Raw genomic sequence first — 23,263 nt, 5'->3', positions numbered from 1 at the left:
TTATTTTAAAAGTTTCATTTTAGTCAGGTTTTCAATCCTTCCTTTCCATTCCCATCTTCTCTGTTATCTCTGTTAGAATGCAAATGTGAGATGTTGTGAAGAAGGGAAAAATAACTTCAGAATTCTGACAATTACATTTCATGTTAACACAGGCTGATTTGTTCTTCAATAGAACAGTATTTGCCCCATGACAGAAGAGATGTGATCTGTTCTGGTCCACGTGCAATCCCCTGTGCGAAGAACAGTGTCTGGCACACAGTGCATGCTCAATAAATATATGGAAACGAATGAATACCTGAAATAACATCCAGACTAGGGGAACATTGTTATATGCTGTTCTAAACATTTTTAAGGCCAGATTTGAGTGATACTGATAGGATGCATAGAGTATCTGAGTTTGTTGATTGAAGAGAAAAACTAATAATTTTCATAATACATTACAGTTGGTAGGGACATTAGATATCACACACTCTACCTGTTCCCCTTTATGTATCAGATTGTGAACACAGAGGCCCAGAGGGTCTGAGGAGTGGGTTATACATTGATTAGGGACAAAGAACTGGAACTTCTATCTTTAGTCTAGAGCTTGTTTCACTTCAAAATGCTGTTTCTCATTAGTCAGATTTTCTTTTCAGAGATGCAGAATCCTAATTTCTAATCAAATTTATTCTCTAAAACTCAGTGTTTTTTTTGTTTGTTTGTTTGCTTTTTGTTTTTTTTTAGAACAGCTAATTTAGTTCTTGCTTTGCAAACATGGAAATCCAAGTTTTCAAATGCAGTATAAGGCGAAACATTTTGGTTGTCTGGATCTTAGAGGTCACTGAAGTTAGTCATTGCCCTTTTATAATCCCCACTGAGACTGTCAAGGTCAGTTAGAGGGAGACAGTAGTTATTTAGCACACATACATACACACACCTGTGCACTCACGCACACACACACACACACCCGTCATTAACTTAAAGAAAAGAAAATCTCTGAGAATGAATGGAAACTCTTCCCACTGAACTGATCATAATGTTAATGACTCCCTACTTAGCACTGAACTCTCCAGTAAAATGCAACAAATTACAAACCTATCTAAGCATACACAAATTGGCTTAACAAACTCAAATCTAAATTCCTGCATATTAGCGATATTGGTTGTATATCAGAATTTTACTGAAGAGATTTTTTTAAATTTCTGGGAGTAGAAGTTGGGCATAAGAACAACAACAACAAAAATCTTCCCAGGTGATTGATACGTGCAGCTAAGCTTTCTGACCACTAATCTCAAGTTTGAATAGCTACTGTGATTAAAAAGTAAACCTATTTCACAAGCCAATTTAAATCGTTATAACACACCTTAACCCATTATGCTTTTACTGTTGTACTCTTTTACTCTTTAGTTTTCCTCTTTTTCTCCTTTACTCTTTAAACCTCAGAATGCTATGAGGAAGGTACTATTAGCCCATTTTACAGATGATAAAATTGAGGCACAGAAAAGTGAAGTAACATATTCAAGACACAGAGCAAGGAAGTATCACAGCTGATATTCAGATCGGGCAAAGTGGCTCCCTCTGCAACAGGAATTCTCAAAGTTTGGTCTGTGTAAGACTGAAGGATTTAGTAGGATAGAATTTGCTGGGCCTTATCCCTAGAGTTTCTGATTCAATAGGGCTGCAAACCACCTGTAGTTCTGTATTTCTAACAAGTTTCCATGTAATGTTGATGTTGCTATGACAGGGACCAGATTTTGAGAACCTAGAATTCAAATTGTGTTGGTAATATGGATGTAAGCTAGAGTTTGAGAACGACTAGTCAGTGGTTCTCAGCCTAGGCTGCACATGGAGTCCCATGGGAAGCTTTAAAAATCCTGATCCCCATTCACCCCAGACAATTTGAATCTCTGGGGTAAGACCAGGCCATCAATACTTTGTAAAGCTCTCTGTGCAGCCATGATAAAGAACCACTGCTTTAGAGTACACTGTATTAGCCACAACATTCTATCCCGCCCTCCACACCACTGAAATTCATCTCTAATACATAATACTGCTACAATTACAACGTTTCCAATGCACAGTCCTACTGCAATGACAAGATCCATGGTGGGATCATTGTTCTGTCATCCAAGACACAGTATTTGAGTTGTACACTATTACTCTGTAAGATGCCAATATCCTTCCATTCACCACCGAGGCCTCTTCTGGAGTAGAATATTTCTCCCATAATAGATTCTACTGGTTTTCAGGGCTTCATCACCTTTCGCAAACCATAAGATCCATGAAGCTGAGTCCTGATGGACGTGGGGCTGATGTTGCCTCTGGACAGCCATGGCATGTTAAGTGCTGTGTCTTTTTTCAGAGTCATCTGCCAATTTGATTTTTATTTCTCTGTTTCTAATTTTCTGTTTAATGCATCCACTGAGCTTGTGCTTTCAACAATTTTATTTATTTTCTTTTTTTCTTTTCTTTTCTTTTTTTTTTTATGAGATGGAGTCCCACTCTGTTGCCTAGGCTGGAGTGCAGTGGTGCAATCTCTGCTCACTGCAACCTCCGACTCCTGGGTTCTAGCTATTCTCTTGCCTCAGCCTCTGGAGCAATTGGGATTGCAGGCGCCATCCACCAAGCCTGACTAATTTTTTTTGTCTTTTGAGTAGAGACGGGGTTTCGCCATGTTGCCCAGGCTCATCTCGAACTCCTGACCTCAGGTAATCCGCCTGCCTAGGCCTCCCAAAGTGCTGGGATTACAGGTGTGAGCCACCACACCTGGTCTATTTTTTTTTCTTTCTTAAGGTTTTATGCAGTCATTAATCCAAATCTACCTGATCATATTTGATAGTCACAGGCTGCTTGTTAAGTTTTCATACTTCACATCATTTCTTTTAAAAATTTCTTTAAATATTTTACACTTAGCTATTTCCTGTTCTGAAATGGATTCTTCCACTATCTGGAATTCTTAGTGATCTGTTACTGCAGTTTGTTATTTCCACTGACTTTTATTCATGATGGTTTGTTTCTCAATTATGCATGTGTATTCAGTTAATCTTAATTTGTGAATGATTTTTTGGGGTCCAGTTTAATGTGCCAGTCTTTAGTAAATCTTCTCCTTATTGTGGTCTGAAGGCTTAATCTTCAGTTTTAGTACTAATATTTCATTGTGTTCAGGGAAACCTTGATTTTCTGTTGTGATTACCAAGATCACTGCTGGTAGCTCACTTTTTTAAAGAAAGAGTTTCCTTATTTCCTACAAGTTCAGCAATTAAAAAAAAAATGTTTTATGTAGGCTCTACTAGTGTTATAATGGAAAGGCCCTTCAAAGTATAGAGTCCCTATATTATAAAAGGCAGACTTTTGACACAATCTTTAAAATAACTGTATCATTTAATTGAAAAGAAAGATAATACATATATGTTTTCCAAATATTCATAGGTACCAATATATAAATAGGTACAAGGTCCCAAGAATAAGGTTTGAATTTGATTATAAAGATACTAGCAATTGAGACAATTTTTTCACAACTGAAGCTTCTTGCATGATGGTTTAACACAATTGTCTTTAAATGGTTGTGAAGAGATTTTAAAATCGCAGTGTTCTTGTTATTGGCATTTAACATTGTAATATTCTTTTTAGTGGCATTCAAAATTGCAATCCTCTTGTTAGTAGTATTTCTTCTCTTATTTCGACTCCAAGGCAGGGTTCATACATGGGTCAAGGAAACAGCTAGATTGTATGAAACTTTAGAGAAGTAAAGGACCTAAGTATTTTGAGAGCCCTATTTTTTGATTTTTTTTTAACTCTTTTGTAACTTGTCTGCTGCAGCTGATAAAATAAGATGGACTCAGAGCCTCTTTCTACTTAGCAGCAAATAATAGGACCATTTAATAGGGGAAGTGGGTTGTCTTAGTCTGTTTATGCTGCTATAACAAAACACTCACACACTGCTTAATGACAGGGATACATTCTGAGAAACACGTCAAGCAGGTTTGTTATGGGAACGTTGAAGTGTACTAACACAAACTTAAACCTTATATCTATGGTGTAGCCTATTGCTCCTAGACTACAAAGCTGTGCAGCATGTTACTGTACGGAATACTGTAGGCAACACAGTGATGAGTATTTGTGTATCTAAACATAGCAAAGATACAGTAAAAATATGGCATGAAAGATTGAAAAAAAATGGTACATGTGTATAGAGCACTTACCATGAATAGAGCTTTAAGACTGGAAGTTGCTTTGGGTGAGTCAGTCAGAAAGTGAATGTGAAGACCTAGAACATGATCCTACCTCAAACTTTATAAACACTGTAAAGTTAGACTACACTAAATTTATTTTAAAAACTCCTTCTTCAATAAATTAACCTTACCTTACTATGATTTTTTACTTTATACATTTTTAATGTGTTATTGACTCTTGTAATAACACTTTGCTTAAAACATAAACACATTGTATATGGTACATAAATATTTTACTTCTTTATATACTTGTTCTATAAGCTTTCTGCATTCTAAACATTTTCTATTTTTGTACTTTTGAAACATTTTCATTAAAAACTAAGACACAAACACACATATTAGCCTAGGTCTATGTAGAGTCAAGATGATCAACACATTACTAGGCAATAGAAATTTTTCAGCTCCATTATAATCTGATGGGATCACCATCCTATATGCAGTTAGTCTTTGACCAAAACATTGCTATGCAGCACATGACTGTATCTGGGACTTGGTCATGTATAAACAACAGAGTTTTTTTTTTTTTCACAGTTCTCAAGGCTGGTGAGTCCAAGATCAAACCGCTGGCAGATGCTGTGTCAGGTGAGGGCTCATTTCTCATAGATGGCACTGTCTTAGTGTCCTCACATGGCAGAAGGGACAGAAGGGAGAAGGAAACTCTCTTTTTTTAATTTTTTAAAAATTATTATTATACTTTAAGTTCTGGGTTACATGTGCAGAACGTGCAGTTATGTTACATAGGTATACACATGTCATGGTGGATTGCTGCACCCATCAACCTGTCACCTACATTAGGTATTTCTCCTAATGCTATCCCTCCCCACAAGTCCCCCACCCCACCACAGGCCCTGGTGTGTGATAATCCCCTCCCTGTGTCCATGTGTTCTCATTGTTCAACTCCCACTTATGAGTGAGAACATGCAGTGCCTTCTTTTGAGAAGCATCTGTAAATACCCTTCACTCACTTTTTGGGGGGTTGTTTGTGTTTTTCTTGTAAATTTAAGTTCTTATAGATTCTGGATATTACCCCTTTGTCAGATGGATAGATTGCAAAAATTTTCTCTTGTTCTGTAAGTTGCCTGTTCACTCTGATGATAGTTTCTTTTGCTGTGCAGAAGCTCTTTAGTTTAATTAGATCCCACTTATCAATTTTGGATTTTGCTGCCGTTGCTTTTGGTGTTTTAGACATGAAGTCTTTGCCCAAGCCTATGGCCTGAATGGTATTGCCTAGGTTTTCTTCTAGGAGTTTTATGGTTTTAAGTCTCCTTGTAGGTCTCTAAGAACTTGCTTTATGAATCTGGGTTCTCCTATATTGGATGCATATATGTGTAAGACAGTTAGCTCTTCTTGTTGAATTGATCCCTTTATCATTATGTAATGGCCTTCTTTGTCTCTTTTGATCTTTGTTGGTTTCAAATCTGTTCTATCAGACACCAGGATTGCAACCCCTGCTTTTTTTGTTGTTTTCCATTTGCTTGGTAGATCTTCCTCCATCCCTTTATTTTGAGCTGATGTGTGTCTCTGCAGATGAGATGGGTCTCCTGAATACAGCACACCAATCGGTCTTGACTCTTCATCCAATTTTCCAGTCTGTGTCTTTTAATTGAGCCATTTAGCCCATTTAAATTTAAGGTTAATATTGTCATGTGTGAATTTGATCCTGTCATTATGATGCTAGTTGGTTATTTCGTCCGTTAATTGATGCAGCTTCTTCATAGCATCAATGGCTTTTACAATTTGGCATGTATTTGCAGTGGCTGGTACTGGTTGCTCCTTTCCATGTTTACTGCTTCCTTCAGGAGCTCTTGTAAGGCAGGCATGGTGGTGACAAAATCTCTCAGCGTTTGCTTGTCTGTAAAGGATTTTATTTCTCCTTCACTTATGAAGCTTAATTTGGCTGCATATGATATTCTGGGTTAAAAATTTTTTTCTTTAAGAATGTTTAATTTTGGCCCCCACTCTCTTCTTGCTTTTAGGGTTTCTGCTGAGAGATCTGCTGTTAGCCTGGTGAACTTCCCTTTGTTGGTAACCTGACCTTTCTCTCAGGCTGCCCTTAACATTTTTTTTCCTTCATTTCAACCTTGATGCATCTGGCAACTATGTGTCTTGGGGTTGCTCTTCTCAAGGAATATCTTTGTGGTGTTCTCTGTATTTCCTGAATTTGAATGTTGGCCTGCCTTGCTAGTTTGGGGAAGTTCTCCTGGATAACATCCTGAAGAGTGTTTTCTAATTTGGTTCTGTTCTCCCCGTTACTTCTGTGAAGCTTCTTTTAAAAGGGCATTAATCATATTATCTTCCAAGGTGCCCAGTTCTTAATACAATCAACCTAGGGGTTAAATTGCAGCCTATGAAGTTTGGAGGGACACACATGTTTAAACCATAGCCTGGACCAATGTCAGTTTCCTGGTTTTTGAACTGTACTATACTAACACAAAATATTCCATTTGAGGAAAATGAATAATGAATATCAATACCTCTCTGTACAGTGTCTTGCAAATTCCTGTGAATTGGTTGTTATATAAAATAAAAAATGTTTTCTAAAAACCCAAAGTGGGGGCCTAGCACAGTGGCTGTAATCCCAGCTATTTGGGAGGCTGAGGTAGGAATATCCCTTAAGTCCAGGAGTTCAAGATTGGCCTACACCAGACAGTGAGATTCCAGTCTCAAAACTGAAAAGTAAGTAATAATGTAAAAATGTTTTAAAAATCAAAGTGGAAACTAGGGTAAGGCCTAGAGGATGGGAGACAATAAAGGAGAATGTTGTACCTGTCGCTGACTAGACCTGAAAAGAATGGAGAAAAAGGAGTCTTTGTGACACAGACAGTTTGCTCTAGTTCTCCAAAGGCCTTGTGAGCCAAAGCTCTAATTAGTGATAACAAGCATTCATTTGCCTGTTGTGTACTCTGTTATGAAATCCCTGAGTGACCCGGCAGGGTGACACACAGCTATATGAGGGTACAGAAAACCAGTCATCTTCTCCTTGGAGACACGACTAATAGCCCCTTTTAAATGAATAGTGTTATTTGGATAGTTATTAATGCCATGCTTTACAAACATACTCCATAAATTAGCACCACAGGAAAAATAAACTCTATGGAATATATAAAAATCAGTGAAAACATGACTTTTAAGGCAGATTATTTAAAATTATAAGGGGATGAAAGGCAATCTTTTAACCAGGGTAAGAACATTTGTAAACACTCCTATTTGTTGTGCAATGTGATTCTGATTAATTACAATGAAGGCTTGTGTTATGAATAATGATTTTCGATATGGCAGTAATATTTGATGGAAAAATTGCAAACAGGAGATATCTTTCTGTGATTCTTGAGCTGTATTAATACAAATCAATTAACAGCTTAATGGACAGGATGGGGAAAAGAACATACTAATTTAGCTTAAGCAAGCAACTTGGACAGTTTCCACTACTCACTATTTTACATTATGCAGAATTTCCATTTGTATTAATAACTTATTACTTCTATTAAACATGCATTTTCCCTAAAGCTTAATGTTTCTTCAGTGGACACCAATTAACTGAGACAGTCTTTTCTTAGCTAGCCAGTTATTTTAATTACTAAAATTTTTAAAAACGTGCCTGCTTTGCATAGATTTGACCAGTTGAACTTGCCCAAATAATTCATTGAGTTAGTATAACAAGAGGTGAAAGATTTTTCGTGAATAATTCTAAAAAAAACATTTCAGACAGTTGGATTCCACTGAGCATAACAGTCCTGTGTTGCTATTACTTTGCATTTTAGTATTTATCTATAACTTTAATGTGGTACCTTTCCAATCCAGCAGGGGTTTTTTTTGTTTTTTTTGTTGTTGTTGTTTTTTGTTTTTTTTTTTGAGACAGAGTTTCACTCTGTCACCTAGGCTGGAGTGCAGTAGCAGCGAGATCTCGGCTCACTGCAACCTCTGCCTCCCGGGTTCAAGCGAGTCCCCTGCCTAGGCCTCCCAAGTAGCTGGGATTATAGGCACAAGCCACCATGCCTGGCTAATTTTTTTGTATTTTTAGTAGAGACAGTATTTCACTATGTTGGCAAGACTGGTCTAGAACTCCTGACCTCAGGCAATCCGCCCACCTCAACCTGCCAAAGTGCTGGGATTACAGGTGTGAGCCACTGTGCCCAGTCTAATGCAGCAGTGTTTTGTTCTGTTTTTTATTTAGTTTCTTTGTTCTCTTTGTGCAGAACTATGGCTTGAAGGATGGGTAGGCAATTACTATAACTAAGGAGGAACTATAAGGTGGTGGGTAGGTGCAGCTCTCCTATAGAAAAACTTGAGTTTTTGCTTCCTGATTCTTCCTGGACTAGTAGTGAAAAACAATGCGTGAGGCCCAGGTTAATGAGTATTGAAGAGTTAAAAGTACAAGTAATGAAAGATCATTGTACTCATTAGTCCTCTAGGGTGGTGAGGAATGCTTAAAGGGAAGGAATGAGAAGCACCAGGAAGACAGTTTCTTTGGGAGGTTGGTATCCTCCAGACCACACCAGGAATCCAATTATTTTCATGCAAATAACAGAAGATCCTGAAAAGCAGGTAAAAAGTCCTTGCCACCTTGTGGAGACACTGATCAAGCAAATCAAGAATACTATTAATAATATGAAATTTAAATATTAATATTCTAATAAAGTAGGAAAGTGAGTAAGCAGATTAATAGAATAAGAGCTACAACAAAGAGAGAGAGAGGAAACAAATAACTTCATGGAAATAGATAGAGCAAAGGCAGCAAATTCCTAGTAACACTCCCTAATTTTGCTGATGATAGCTGGACTGCAAAGGGGTGGATGAAGCACAGCAGTGCTGAGTACAACATGCCATATGTAAGTGACTGTGAAATAGTGAAAACAGAGACAACAGGAGACATCACAGGGACTGAAAGAAACAAGACAAAAATATAATCTCATCTTAACATCCAACTAAACCCATTCATTCATTTACTGATTCATTCTTGCTCTCATTTGAGCATTAATTCACTTATTCCTTCACTCTACACACCACTCCTTACTAAGGAGGAGCTGATGGTGAAAATTTATTTGTATACTGTCTATCCTAGTTTGGTCCCACCTGAAAGCACAGCCTAAGGCAAAAGTTCAGAAACTGCTACTTTTTAAAGGCATGCAATCCTATAAAAGTAGGTTTGAATGGAGGAAAGTCAGAGTAAGAAGGGAGAGGAGGGAGAGCACATCTTAACAGTTTGTTATTGAGCTAGATGTTGTTTGGAACCCAGGGCAACTGATTGTCAGTCTCAAGGAATTGTCTTCTGAGGCTCTAAACATGACTGTGCCTCAGGACAATGGGGTGCTGTGCAGAAGGGAAAGAATTTATTTCCTGGCTTTGGTCTCCACAGGGCTGGGAAGACTTGGAATATTTCTCCTCAAGGCAACAGGAGAGCTCCAGGGAACAGAGCAAAAGGCAATAGGCACCTGCCTTGCCCTTAGGTGAACGTGGTGAGGTTGTGTCCACATGAAGTTAGTTATGGTAATGGTGGGTGGCTTAATGGCCAAGGGCATAGGTGATGCCAAGATCTGAGATGGGACCTAAAAGATGTCTACTGTATATTCCATAAAGATATTAGCAATTGTTTAACTGTTCTGCAAGTCTAGTTATAATTGTATCCAGATAAGATTGTGCTTTTGTGTTTACTTTCATATTCTTTTTGTTATAGAGCCTCAATTGCAGCATGCTACTTCAGGGCTTATCTTACAAACACTCAAATTTTCTCAAGCCATAATGCTTTCTTAGCATCCAGGAAATAAATAATTAGCCCTCGGCGCTTGGGTGATTCCTCTCTCAGTCATGTGATATCAAGCATGGCCAATTGTTATGGAACATTTATCATGTGCCTGGCCCTGTGATAAGTGATTTTCATGCATTATTTCACTTAATCCTGTCTCTGAGGTAAGAATCATTATCTCCATTTTACAGATGAGGAATCTGAGGTGAGAGAAATAAAGTAACTTGCCCATGTTTGCACAGGTCACACAGTGATGGGGGAAGCCAGACATTCACTCAAGCCTAACTCTAAAGTTCATGCCCTTGACAACTATGCGCATGCTTTGCAAGTATGGTTCCAGGACAAGCAGCATCAGCATCTTCTGGGAACTTGTTAGAAATACAATTTCTTGGGTCCAGTTCCAGAGCTTCTGATTCCACAATGCTGGTGGTGGGCCCAGCAACCTGTGTTTTAATGAGCTCTCTACAAATTCTGCTGCAGGCTAAAGTTTAAGAACTGCTCTATGCTATTCCACCTTTTATAGTTCCATAACTGTATAGGGCAAACATGGGTCATCTGTTATTCTGATCACCTCAAGGTACCCTCAATATTGACATTAATTCTTATTCCTCAGATGATTTTGAGTTTCAGGAAAGAAAAAAAAATAGTCTTAAAGACGAGCCTGATATTCTTCACTGTGGACTAATTTTTGAAGTGGTGTTAAGCAGACCATGGATTATTATAAGTAAAACACTGAAAGGCAAACCTACATTCAAATTATTTTTATTGCAGATCATGGTCCTGCTTCAATCTTACCCTTCCCTGATCAGTTGAGATAAAAGAAGAGATGGAGGTCAGTGAAATTAGTGCTCTTCAAAACCTTCTTTAAAGATAGTAAAGATACCTTTCTTCTGCATATGAGCCCATTGGTTAAAAGACAGATACTTGAGATAATATTCTTTTTATCTCACTAATTAAACATAAAGCTAGGCTGGGAGTGCTTTGGAGACATGTCCTCATCAGCAGGGCCTGGACCCCATGGCAGTGTTTTAATTCAAGAAGCCTAATTTAATTAGCACCCTGCGACTGGGTCAGCTGCTCTGCCGCCTTGGATCTCTGGCCCAAGGAGATATGTGCAACCCCTGCTCTTTTTATTTCTAGTTAGCCTCATAAAAGGTAGGATGTCCAAGGAGAGAGAGGAACTTTGCTTCTCCATCATGTTTTGCATATGGTGCTAATTGAGCTGACAGTCTTGGACCACAGTCTGTTATTGCTGCAGCTGAGTCTTGAGCTGATACCCAGTGAAGAGATTGCACATGTCAAATGGCTCATCTTTGCCCTTGTGGCTCTTGAAATATGGAAGCAAATTGATCAGGGGGAGCTCTTCAGTCTGCACGCTTGAGTAACTGCAAGCAAAACAAAACTAGGAAAAAATAAGGTATTCAAATCCTACTGGTAATGGCTACACCCTCTCTCCTCACTTTCCCTACCCAGTGTGCTAATGAGGAAAGGAAAATGTGAAACTCCTTGGCTTCCCTAATTGCTGTGCTTTGCCCTTATAACTTTTTTGTTCTTGCTTATCATGGTGAGAGTCCTGTTTCTGTCAATCATTTTTGGTTCTTTCTGCCTAGAAAATAACAATGCATTTTTTTTTTTGAGCCTTGAGATTATTCCATCCCCTTCTCTTCTGTAATTACAACAGGGAAAATAATGATTATTATTTTTTTGGTTTTACTTTGCAATAATAAGCTGTAGCAATCAGGAAAGGTTTATTTTTCTGGCCACTGAAACTTCTCCTGTGATAGTTTCCAAATTTTCCTCAGGACTGTAGAACTGCAGAACTGCAGAGTTGTTCATTTTTACCACAATTCTAGATTGTGAGTATGTGTTGTTTTTCTATCTTTTTCTCCCTCACAGTGGAGGCTGTATTGTGTAGTGAATGAATCATGGACATGAGTGCAAGACAAAAGTTATTTGAAACCTGCCTCTATTCTATACGAGTTTGGATTCATTACTTTGCTTCTCTGATTCCCCACTTGAATAATAATAATAATAATAATAATAATAGTCCCCTCTTCCCAGGGCTATGCAGAAAATTAGGCCAAATACTATATTTTAAGTAGTTTTAAGCCATTTTTCCACATAATAGTGCTCAATAAGTGTATACTCTTTCTATTTTCACTTAGCATTCCCCTTGCTTGGGGAATCCTTTCTGGTTCTTGTATTTGGCTGAAAGGATTTGATTTGTCTTCTAATTTAATTTTAGGATAAACAAGGCATTGCTATCTAAGGTCTGCTGGGTCTTGGCTCAAACTGCCTCAGAAGTGTAGGCTCCCCAACTTGCTGTTTGCAAAGGGAGGTTTTTAGGGACATTGATAGTTATTTTTACAATGGAGAAAAAAGTCTTCACTGTTTTCTTGCTCTTCTTTTATAATATAGTCCTTTGGATGCATAGTCATGTAAAAACAACACAAACAACAACATATGCTGGCCAGGTCTGGTGGCTCAGGCCTCTAGTCCCAGCACTTTGGGAGACCAAGGCAGGCAGATCTCTTGAGCCCAGGAATTCAAGACCAGTCTGGGCAACATGGCAAAATCCTGTCTCTATAAAAAATATAAAAATTAGCTGGGTGTGGTGGTGTATGCCTCTAGTCCCAGCTACTTGGGAGGCTGAGGCTAGAGGATTGATTGAGTCTGGGAGGCAGAGGTTGCGGTGAGCTGAGATCATGCCACGGCACTCCAGCCCAGGTGACAGAGCAAGACTCCATCTAAAGAAACAAAAAAAAAAAAAAGAGAGAGAGAAAATTGCTATGGTGTTTCGGGAACTATAGTACATACTTTATATCATTTGAAACACTTATAGCAAATCTACAGGATAAATTTTTGTTTGTTTGTTTGTTTTTGAGACAGGGTCTCACTCTGTTCCAGGCTCAGGTGATTCTCCCACCTCAGCCTCCTGGGTAGCTGGTACCACAGGTGTGCACTACCAGATCCAGTTAATTTTTTTTTTTTTTGTAATTTTAGTAGAGACAGGGTTTTACCATGTTGCTGTGGCTGATCTTGAACTCCTGGGCTCCAGTAATCTGCCTGCCTCGGCCTCCCAAAGTGCTGAGATTGCCACCACACCCAGCCAAAAAGATAAATTTTATTATTATCACCTTACAGATAATAAACTGGAACTCAGACTGGTTGAGTGACTTGCCCAAGGTCACACAAGTACTATGACAGGTCTGAGTGACTTCAAAGCCGCTGCTTATTGTTTAAGAAAGAGAAAACAAATAAATAAAACAGGAAAAGAAGGACAAAGGGAAAGGAAAAATAAAAGAGAGAGAGACAAAGAGAAAGAAACAGAGAGAAATCAAACACTTCATTTTAGATGTATTGTCTAGCATTAGCCTTTTCTCCTACCACAAGCACCCTTTTTTTTTCTCTCTCTTTCCTAGGAAAATGTCAGCTTTGGAAATAATTTAACCCAAATAATCACTCTGTTGGAATAACTCTCTCCTGGTGCTGCTATAATTTGGCTTACAATTACAGTTAATTGAACATCTTCAGAGTGAGCTCAATGCTGCATGCACGTAGAAAGAAATTTAATGTGCTAAGCATGCAAAACCATGATCTTAGAAGTTCATTTTTTCTGGGAGAAAAAGAAAGCAATTAGTGAGACATTTTTCAGCAAGGAAGAAAAAAACCTTATAAAACCCATGGTCTTGAGACAAGCTCTAAGATGATCCCTGGGCCCCATTAAGGGTGCAGTAATGAAAAGGGTTTGTGAGCTACAGGTTGTAATCTGCGAAAATGTTCTCCTCAGGAATCAAGACACATTAGCCTCATTATTTGCAGATACTTGACAAGACAAGAGCCAGAGGGAAGCGGCAACATCAGGAAATGCAGTGTGAAGAGAGGAGGTGGCTAATTAGAGGAAACAAAGAGAGAGATCTTGACGAATCTGTTCTAGAAAATCCCTTTCTAAAAAAGGGGCATTTCAGAAGCAAACAATCCTCTCTCTGAATATGACCTGGGAGGACACCTGGCTGGGGTTACCTAAGCAGATATGCCTAAATACAGCCAGCCAGAGTTACCCCAGCACTGTCCACTGCCCTGACTATACACACATTTGACACTATGTATACTGTGACTCTTTTGGTTAAAACTATCTTTTGAAAAAAAACTCTCCAAGGTATTTCTTTCAACTCTACTCTTAAAAGGATTAAGCCCCCAAAGTATCCCAGGCTAAGTGCTGGTTCGTTTCCTAGAGTTGCTAGAGCAAAAGAATATAGGGAAAGCTATGGAGACAGGTGTTCTTTAATCAGCTCCTTTTTCTCCTTCTCTGTCTTTGCCAGAGGATTTATGCCTGAGGGGTCACTTCAGGTTCCTCGGTCCTGCTTATTATACAGTCCTTTGGGAACCTGATTGGTGGGATAGAGTACCTGTGACTCCAGAATAATTGCATAAGGAAATGAAAAGGCTGGAGGCTAAAAGAAGATAAATCTAGTTGGAAGTACCAAGTTGCTTTTAATTTCTGTCTCTGAACCTTCACTGGGCTCTCTACAAGCGAATCAGAGCATGCCAGGATTTGTGACTTTGCAACCAAGAGTCGTAAGAAGAGGCTCAAAGGGATTTGAAAGGTGGGTTTGCTGTTCTTCTGATAGCAATTGCCCTCTAGAAATATAATTTCTAACTGGCAAGGGAGAAGTGGAGGAGAGAGGAGCTTGCCACAGATATCTAAGGAGCAATCAGCACTTCTACTATCCAATTCCATTTATATATGAACCCACATTACTTCAGGAGGAGGAGAAAGCAGGTATGCCTAAATTCAGCCAGCTAGAGTCAGGCTCTAAATTTCTTGTTTGCTCTTTAGGCCTGTGGTTCTCCTCTTTGAATTTAGAGAAATCGGTCTCAACTTGGGGCAATTTTGTCCCCCATGGCATATGTAGAAATGTCTGAAGACAATTTTGATTGTCATAACTTGGGAGTGTGTGTATTAGGGCTCTCTGTTAGAAAGAGAACCAATCAGATATGTGTGTGTGTGTGTGTGTGTGTGTGTGTGTATGTGTATATATATATATGTATGTATATATATATATGAAATTCTGGAGGCTGGGAAGTCCCATGATCTGCTCTCTACAAACGGGAGACCCAGAATAGCCAGTGGTAGAGTTCAAAGGCCTGAGAGCTGGAGAGCCGATAGGGCACATTCCAACCAGAGTCTGAAATCCTGAGAACCAGGATCACCAAGGGCAGGAGAAGATGGATGCTCCAGCTCAAGCAGTCAGGCAGAGAGCAAATCCTCCCTTCCTCCACCTTTTTGCTCTATTCAGGCCTTCAATGGATAAGATGATGCTACTCACCCTGGGAAGGGCTATCTGCCTTTCTCAGTCTACTGGCTCCGATGGTAATCTCTTAAGGAAACCCCTTCACAGACACACCCAGAAAGAACATTTAACCACATATCTGGGAATCCCATGGTCCAGTCAAGTTGACACATAAAATTAACTATCATAGGGGGTGTTACTGGCACCTGAGGGTAGAGACCAGAAAGCTGCTAAACATCCTACAATGCATGGCACAACTCCCCACCCTCTCAACAAATATCAACAGTGCCAAGGTTGAGAAACCTTGATTTAGAGGATGTCCAAGATTCCTTTGCTAACCTTCTTTCTCTTGCCAAAATCAAAATACATGATTATTCTTCAATTTGCAGTCTTCTTGACTTAAAACTTGTTACTGTTTTTACCAATAATGGCTAGAAAAAAAATGCACTCAGTGGAAGTCTTGTTGAAATAAAATACACTCCTAAATCAATTTTCTATTTCACCAAAGAATCTTTAATCACAGAGGTGAACACTAGAAGTAACATAATGAGAAAAGAAAATGAACAATGTTCTAAGAAATCAAACCCATAGCTGTCAAACACAAGTCTACATAATTCAGCCCTGGAAAACATAATTATTATCTGTCCACCACAGACTTAAGCTCCATCTCCAAGTAATGATCTAATTTTTTTTTTTTAATTTACAAAATTAAAAACAATTCGTCATATACATTCTGTCTTGGTTCTTTTGCGTATTATTCCTTAGGCACAAATCCAAAGCCTGCTAATAGTGGGGAATTAAATAGGACCAGTAAAAACCATTCCAATATGAGGAGACCTTTGAGAATAAAATGTTATAGTTGGAAGCCAGCTTGCCGTGGTTGGAATCGTTGCTGTCAGTTCGGGGAAAAAACTCTCCTTAGGTATACACCGAATGCTGTCAGCTGCTGTCCTCAAAGCTGCTACCATTTCAGCAAAAATGAAAATGCATAGGGCTCATGGGATCAGATACATAGCCTGCATGAGAAAAGAAGTTCAGTTGTTACTCACTAGTCTTTCAGTACATCCCCCAATTTTTTATTACCAGCCTGAACCAGGCAGGTCTTCCAGATCATGTGAACAGAGAATCTGGACAATGGTTGCTGGTGAGTGGTTGCAAGGCAGAAGCAACATTTACAATGAAAACAGAGAGCTGAGACCAGGCAAATATGAATGATGAATGTCTAATTTGGACCCAAGCTGGCCAGGTGGCATTTTGGGTTTGGAGTAAAGAAGGGTACAGCTCAGGCAGATGGCATGTCAGGCTGGCTAAAAGCACAGGCTTTCACGTCAGGCAAATCTGGGTTTAAGCACGGATTCCGCTACTTGCTGGCTCTGTGACTTTTGTCAACTTAAACTTTCTATGCCTCAGTTCTTCATCTGTAAATGGGAGAAATAATAGCACTTATTCATAAGGTCGGCAATGCACCTAAGATAATTAGCACTGTCTGATACCCAGTGAATGCTAAACAAACAATGGCTATAAAAAGGAAGATGGAGAGAGCAGTAAAGAAAAAGGAAAGAGGCCAGGTGCAGTGGCTCATGCCTGAAATCGAGCACTTTGGGAGGCCCAGGCAAGCGAATCAAGAGGTCAGGAGATTGAGGCCATCCTGGTCAATATGGTGAAACCCCATCTCTACTAAAATACCAAAAATAGCGGGCTGTCGTGGCACATGCCAGTAGTCTCAGCTACTCAGGAGGCTGAGGCAGGAGAGTCACTTGAACCCGGGAAGCAGAGGTTGCAGTGAGCCGAGATTGCACCACTACACTCCAGCCTGGTGACAGAGCAAGACTGTCTCAAAAAAAAAAAAAAAAAAAAAGAAAGGGAAAGGAAAGAGCCTTTCTTTCTCAAACCAGATGGCTTTGTTTGTTTTCTTCTCCCTGGTAGCCCAAATTTTAAAGGTACATAAAATTCTCAGGTCTAAATACCAGTGGCATTTGATGCCCTTTGAAGTAATAGCCTTGGATGTGTCCAGAGAATGAATCTAGTGGCTCAGGATCAGGCCACTGTCCAAGAGAACCACAGGGCTATGTATAGGGAAGCAGTTTTCTTTCCACTCTGAAGCAAGAAAGCCATTTATTGCTTCTGTGAAAGTGAGTAATTTGTCAATAGCTATTGCTGCTTTTGCTTCCCTTTGATAGCCGAGTTTTCATAACCAACCCAGTCATCTACATTTTCATTAAGACACATAGCAATACGCAGTTGGATAGACATATTTATTTTCATAAGAAAGGTCTCTGTCAAAATATCTTAGGTAGCACATAAACTCTCTTGAGAGAAAATGCCACTGATAGCGATACTCCTGTCAACTGGTATCTCCCACTCACCTCTTTTGGAACTGGCTCTGGTCAGATGTGAGGAAGGTTATGATGGGGGAGGATGAGATGATGGGCAGTGGGATATGTATCAGCGAATCTAAATTCTGTGTAGACTAAAACAAAATCTACCTGCTACAGCAAAATATTTTCTATATCCAGGCTAAAAATGAGACTTCATTTCAGGCACAGATAGATGCTTTCATAAACTTGTAATACTTTTATGCCCATAATCAGCTTTCTAATACACCACATGCAATTTTACTGGCCTGTGATATTCCAGTGCCTCTTGCCCCATAGGACTCCAGTGGAAATTTGATTGTGGACATATGTCCCACAAGGGTGGATGGGCTCTCCCCTCAGGAGTGAGCAGCAAAATCAGTAAAGCATTGAGGCTAGCATTTACTATTGATGCCATTATTGCCAGAATGTAAGAATAGATGTGTTGGATTGTGGACCCAGTCGGTTTAAGAGGAACTCAACTGAAATTTGACCATAGGCTTTAGGAACTGAACCAAGTCTGCATGTTTTGTTACTTTAAGGTAAAAGATCTCAAGTAGAGAGTAAACAGCTATGTGTTTCATTTTATCTCCATTTTCGAGCTCTGCTCTTTGGTGGCAAAGCAGAGGGAGAAGCAGCCCATAAAATTGCTGTTATATTGCAATCAGTTTAGGAAATAGAATAAAGGGCAATTAAAGGGTTCTTTCCTGTATGATGTGATGCTCCTAATGGGAGTTATCAAATGTATCTTCTTTGTTTATAGGTACTCTCACTGCATCCAAACACCCTCATGTTTTCTTCCATCCCTGAGACAGATATGCATAGGAAAACCCAAATTTTGCATTATTACACCACATTTGTCGTACTTCTCCATCTTGGGGGAATTCTTCTTTAAGAAACAGATTAAGTTAAAGAAACGCTTCATCTTGAAACCTCACCACAAAAGGAAAGACTTCTGGTCAAAGCACATGTTTCAAAGGATGCCCTATATTTTGTGGTTGTGAAGTTACATCTGTAAAGGTTTGAAGAAACAATATTATATCTATTAAAAAATGTGAGGATGTGACACTTGGAGTGCATTTTCCCCTCAAAAGGATCTGTCACTGGACTGGCCAATTATGTTGTAAAGCTGATGATAAAAAGCACTCATCTGCATTCTAGACACGTATTGGGAGTCAGAAGCATAAAGTTTCCCTTTTTTTAATGCGCCCAAGTAGTTTGTCTGCATCCATTCAGAACATATATTTTTCTTTGTTTCTTAAAAGATTTCTAATGCCTTAGGTAATGAGTCTCTGCAGATGAGGTGAATTGGTGAGGATCCCAAAGCCGAAAGTCTCCTAGGTCTCTTGCCCCGTACCCAGGCTCACATCATCCAATTTATTCTTTCCCAAACCCAGCTCTTATAATAAATCTGATCTCTTTAACTGACAGACACTTTTTCAGTTCTTCATATAGTCAAAGGAAGTAGCAGTGGATAAATGGGCCCATTGTGCTAAAATTCCAATTAAACATAGTGCCTCTCAGGCTTAAAGGTTGGTAAAAGGACATCCCAGCCCTAACACATTGATATGGCAGCTGATGATAAAGGCAATTGTCCATCCTCTGGCTTCCAGAGACCTGAAAAAAACTTTGCTAATTATTTCCAAGAGCTTTATTAATTCTTTCTGAAGAAGCCCTGTGTAAACTGGATCCTATCAACTGTCCTCACCGCCTCTCCAGCTGTTTGAAGGAATGGCTGGATTTGCATTTTACCCTTGAGTGCTTGGCTAAAGGGGAAGAGCTCTCCCAACATATTATGTCATTGTGAAAATTCATCTCTTGTTTTTCCTCTCCCTGCCTACATGCACTTAATGTTGGGCTTAGAAGCAACGGACTTAATAAAATGTTGACAAAGTATTTGGAATATCATGAGAGGAAGGAGCTTTTTTTTTTTTTTTTAAAGAGTTGTACATTTTTCTATGTACACAAACACAAACAGGCACTCACAAATAATCACACATATACTTACACACTCATGCACACTCACACATGCTCACACACATATTATTAACCTTAAAGGTAAATGAGTTATAAAAGACATGTAAAATCAAATTTTATAGTCTTACATTTTTAACGCATCAGTCATTTTTGATATTACAATGTGCAATGTTTTCTTCCTTTTTGTCAAATGGATATCACCTTCCTAAGGGTAGTTTTCTTAACAAACCTAATGAATCTGTCTACTTACCATATTTGTCAATGGGTGAGTATTGAAGACTTCTTTTCATCTCCTCCAAAGACAGACCTTGAGAGGAATCTTGTCCAGCACTGGAAAATTAATAAAACACATAGTTTCACAGTGTGGTGATCTGATAATAACATTTTTATAAACACAGAATTTTTCCACTCAATATAGATCCCAGAGAAGTGGCAAAGTGATACAAAGCAGCTTTTATCTTAAAAGTGACTAGTTGGGGAAGAGTTCAGAATTATTTGGTTTAAGTCACATCTAAGTGTGAATCCTGACTCTTATGCATGGGTTACAATTTCTAGCAGTAAAACCTCAGGTATGCCATCCTTTCTGAGCCTCAGTTTATTTATCTGTAAAATAGGAAAAGAACATAAATAATTTCCAGTTTGTGCTTGTAATCCTTACTAAAAAGGACTAAAACAAGAACATTATTATCTTAGTAATAATATAAATAAAACACATCTCAAGAAGCATTATTATTATATTGTTATTTTATGATAATGATAAGATATAGTGATAATATTCATTGCATGATTCTTTTGTGTTTATATATATTACTTTACATATAATATCATTTCCTTATTTTATAGATAACAAAACTGACACTGGAACAATTAAGTAACTTGTCACACATATTGGCTAATAGCTCATCCAGGATTCAAATCCAAGTCTTTTGGATTCTAAAGATGATGTATTTATCTACTATCAAATATGAATCTCTTCCTGATTCCTACCTTCCTGACCCTTCTCCTTTCTCAAACTCCTCCTGCTCTTTTGCCGATTTGGTAAATGGGGTCACTTCCTTTCCAGTTCATCTGACTCAAAACCTGAATTTATCAAAACTCTCATCCTAAAATCTACATCCATCAGTTAATTATATATCTATTATCTCTCTTGAATTCATTCATCATTTGTCTTTCTTAAAGCAACTACCCTAGTTTGCCCTAGAACTTCACCATGACTGTGGAAGAACTCTTAATTCTCCCAGCCCTCAAGCCAGTTCTTTCCATTTCAGTTACTAGTATTACATCATTCAGTTACCTTGAGCCAAAATTCTTGGAGTCATCCTTGGTAATAGCTTCTTTCTCTCACATTTCTCACTCAATTCAAGTTTTTTTAGCTCAGCCTCCAAAACATAATCCTAATCTATCCATCTCTCTGCAGCCTCAAGGCCTAGACCAATCTTTTTCTTCTTTAGGCTTTTCCAGTTTGCCACCTAATTGATCTTCCTGCTTTCACTTCTGTCTCTATATTGTCCATTCTTCATATATTACCCAGGGTGATCTTTTCAAAATATAAAACAGATTACGTCATTCACCTACTTAAAACTTTTCAATGGCTTCCCAGTTCATTTAGAATAAAACACAAATGTTCTACCTACAAGGTCTTGGTCCTGCCTATTTCTCAAACTTCAACCCATTCCCCTCTCCATCATCTTTTGCTAAATGTTTCTTTTTGGCATTCTTTCTGCCTCTTGAACCCTCCAAGCTCTTACCCAATTCAGAGCTTCTGCATTTGTTAACTCTTCTTGTAATGCTCTTCTTAATAAACTCAAATCCCCTTTTGCTGAACACTTGCCCTGCCTTCATCTGTCACTGCCTCCTCTGCCATTTAGGCCTCAGTTCAGGCCTGGGACAGTCACAGATCCTGACCACCACTCTGAGTGAATACTCCTCTGCCCATGGCCACTCTCTATCACATTACATCACTTTATTTCCTTCTTTCAGAACTATAGAAAATTATCTTGTTTATGTATCTGTTTACTTATATACCCTCCATATTCTTTCCACACAATGAGGGTGGGGACTTGTCTCTCTTGTTTGCTGCTATATCCTCAACACTCAGAACAGTTTCTGGTACATAAGAGAAGCTTAACAAAGAGTTTTTGGAGCATTTAATAGAATTAATAGATCCTTAAATGACATTCTCTCCCCAGTCATTCAGTACTCCCCCTAAAGGGTCCTATTATAATAGAAACCTTACCACTGCATTACCCTGCAATTCCCCAAGCCGATATACCAAGTTCTCTATAGCCCTACTTGTGTCTCTGTGTCTTGTATTCTACAATTCCTCAACACATTTTTTGCCCAAGTTCAAGCCAGACTAATAAACTGAATTTTTCAAACATTCCTCAGTTTTCTCTTCTCTATGACTGTGGCTGAGCTGCTCTCAACTGCTTGAATATGCTTATTTATCCCTGACAGGAAGCAGTATAGTACTATGGTTAAGAATGAGCATTGTAGTGCCAGACTCCTTGAATTTGAATCCTGACACCATCATTCACTATCTTGGCAAGTTATTTAACTATTCTATGCCTCAGTGATGCAACTATAAAATGGGAATTATAGCAAGACTTAGCTTATAAAGTTAATCATGAGACTTAAAAGAGTTAATAAGTTTAAAGCACTTTGAACATTGCTGAAATTTAGTAAGCACTCAATAAATGTTACCTACTTTTATTATTCTTCAAGATCCAACTCAAAGTTGGCATCTTCCTTGAGGCCCTCTTGAAAATTCCAAGTCAGAATTAACCTATTCCTCTTCCATATCCCTCTGGAACCTGATAATTCTACACAGTACTCATCAAAGTCTGCCTTAGTGTAGAATTATCTGTATGTGTATGCTAGTGAACCTTGTGAGACAGATAGTTCCTGGAGGTCAGAGATTATGTCTAACATCTTTAGATTCCCCACAGGGGTTAGCCAATACTTTGCAAATACTTAAAATAAAAGTATGTTAAATTAAATAAAATTAAATTATTACAAAATGTTCATTTAGAGACATCAGATTTTCCTGAAAGCTAACATCAGTTCACACTGATTAATTCTTTCTACCTGCCTTAAAAATGACTGCGTCTTTGGCCTCACTTCCTTAAGCTATAGAGTAGACATGCTGTTTTTTAGAAGAAAGCAATGCTTAAAAAAAAGACAAAGTATTGACTTAAATGGGACATGATGTGTTCTCAATCAACATTAAACATGGTAATAGAATATCACTCAAGACATTTTTCAAAATATAATTTCCCTTATTAATAAGACCTAACTTCTTTAAAACTCTATCTCCTTTTAAGAAATGTGCTATACATAGTAGTCTTGACAACACAAGATAATAGGAAATCAATATTTTATTACCAAAATGGCTATCTGGTTTCCTCTAAATAAAAGCTCATTTCCAAGCTGCTCTGTTTGTTCAGTTGCTAAATGCAATCCATGTCAGGGGACTTAACCTTTTTGCCCAAGAGATAGATACCACATAGTCTGGCTCCAGATGCTGTTCTAGGATGACAGACAGATGGAAGCTACCCATGCCCAGGTCAAACAAACAGAAGAAACCAGACCCTGATCAATGGAACTAGCTGTTTCAACGCATGTGCATCCAGACTTCAGCAAGTGTTTCACAGATGCCCGGGTTTAGAAGATACATCAGGACCT

The 23,263-nt window shown here is 38.6% G+C and overlaps 1 protein-coding gene across 7 annotated transcripts in view; it reads right to left on the bottom strand.

The window, feature by feature from the left end:
* Positions 1-15,740: 15,740 nt before the first annotated feature.
* TNNI3K (TNNI3 interacting kinase) overlaps positions 15,741-23,263 on the bottom strand; it is a 309,994-nt gene continuing 302,471 nt past the window's right edge. For all 7 annotated transcript variants that reach the window (XM_033225301.1, XM_033225303.1, XM_033225302.1 and 4 more), the window contains 2 exons: positions 19,830-19,909; positions 15,741-16,264 (listed from right to left, as the gene is read on the bottom strand). In XM_033225301.1, coding sequence (XP_033081192.1) covers positions 19,838-19,909 — 72 coding nt within the window. In that variant the 3' untranslated portion in view covers positions 15,741-16,264; positions 19,830-19,837. The remainder of the gene's footprint in view (positions 16,265-19,829; positions 19,910-23,263) is intronic.

Source organism: Trachypithecus francoisi, unplaced genomic scaffold (assembly GCF_009764315.1).
Source record: "Trachypithecus francoisi isolate TF-2019V2 unplaced genomic scaffold, Tfra_2.0 Lachesis_group12, whole genome shotgun sequence".
Taxonomy (NCBI): domain Eukaryota; kingdom Metazoa; phylum Chordata; class Mammalia; order Primates; family Cercopithecidae; genus Trachypithecus; species Trachypithecus francoisi.
This window is presented reverse-complemented; position numbering and strand designations above follow the sequence as displayed.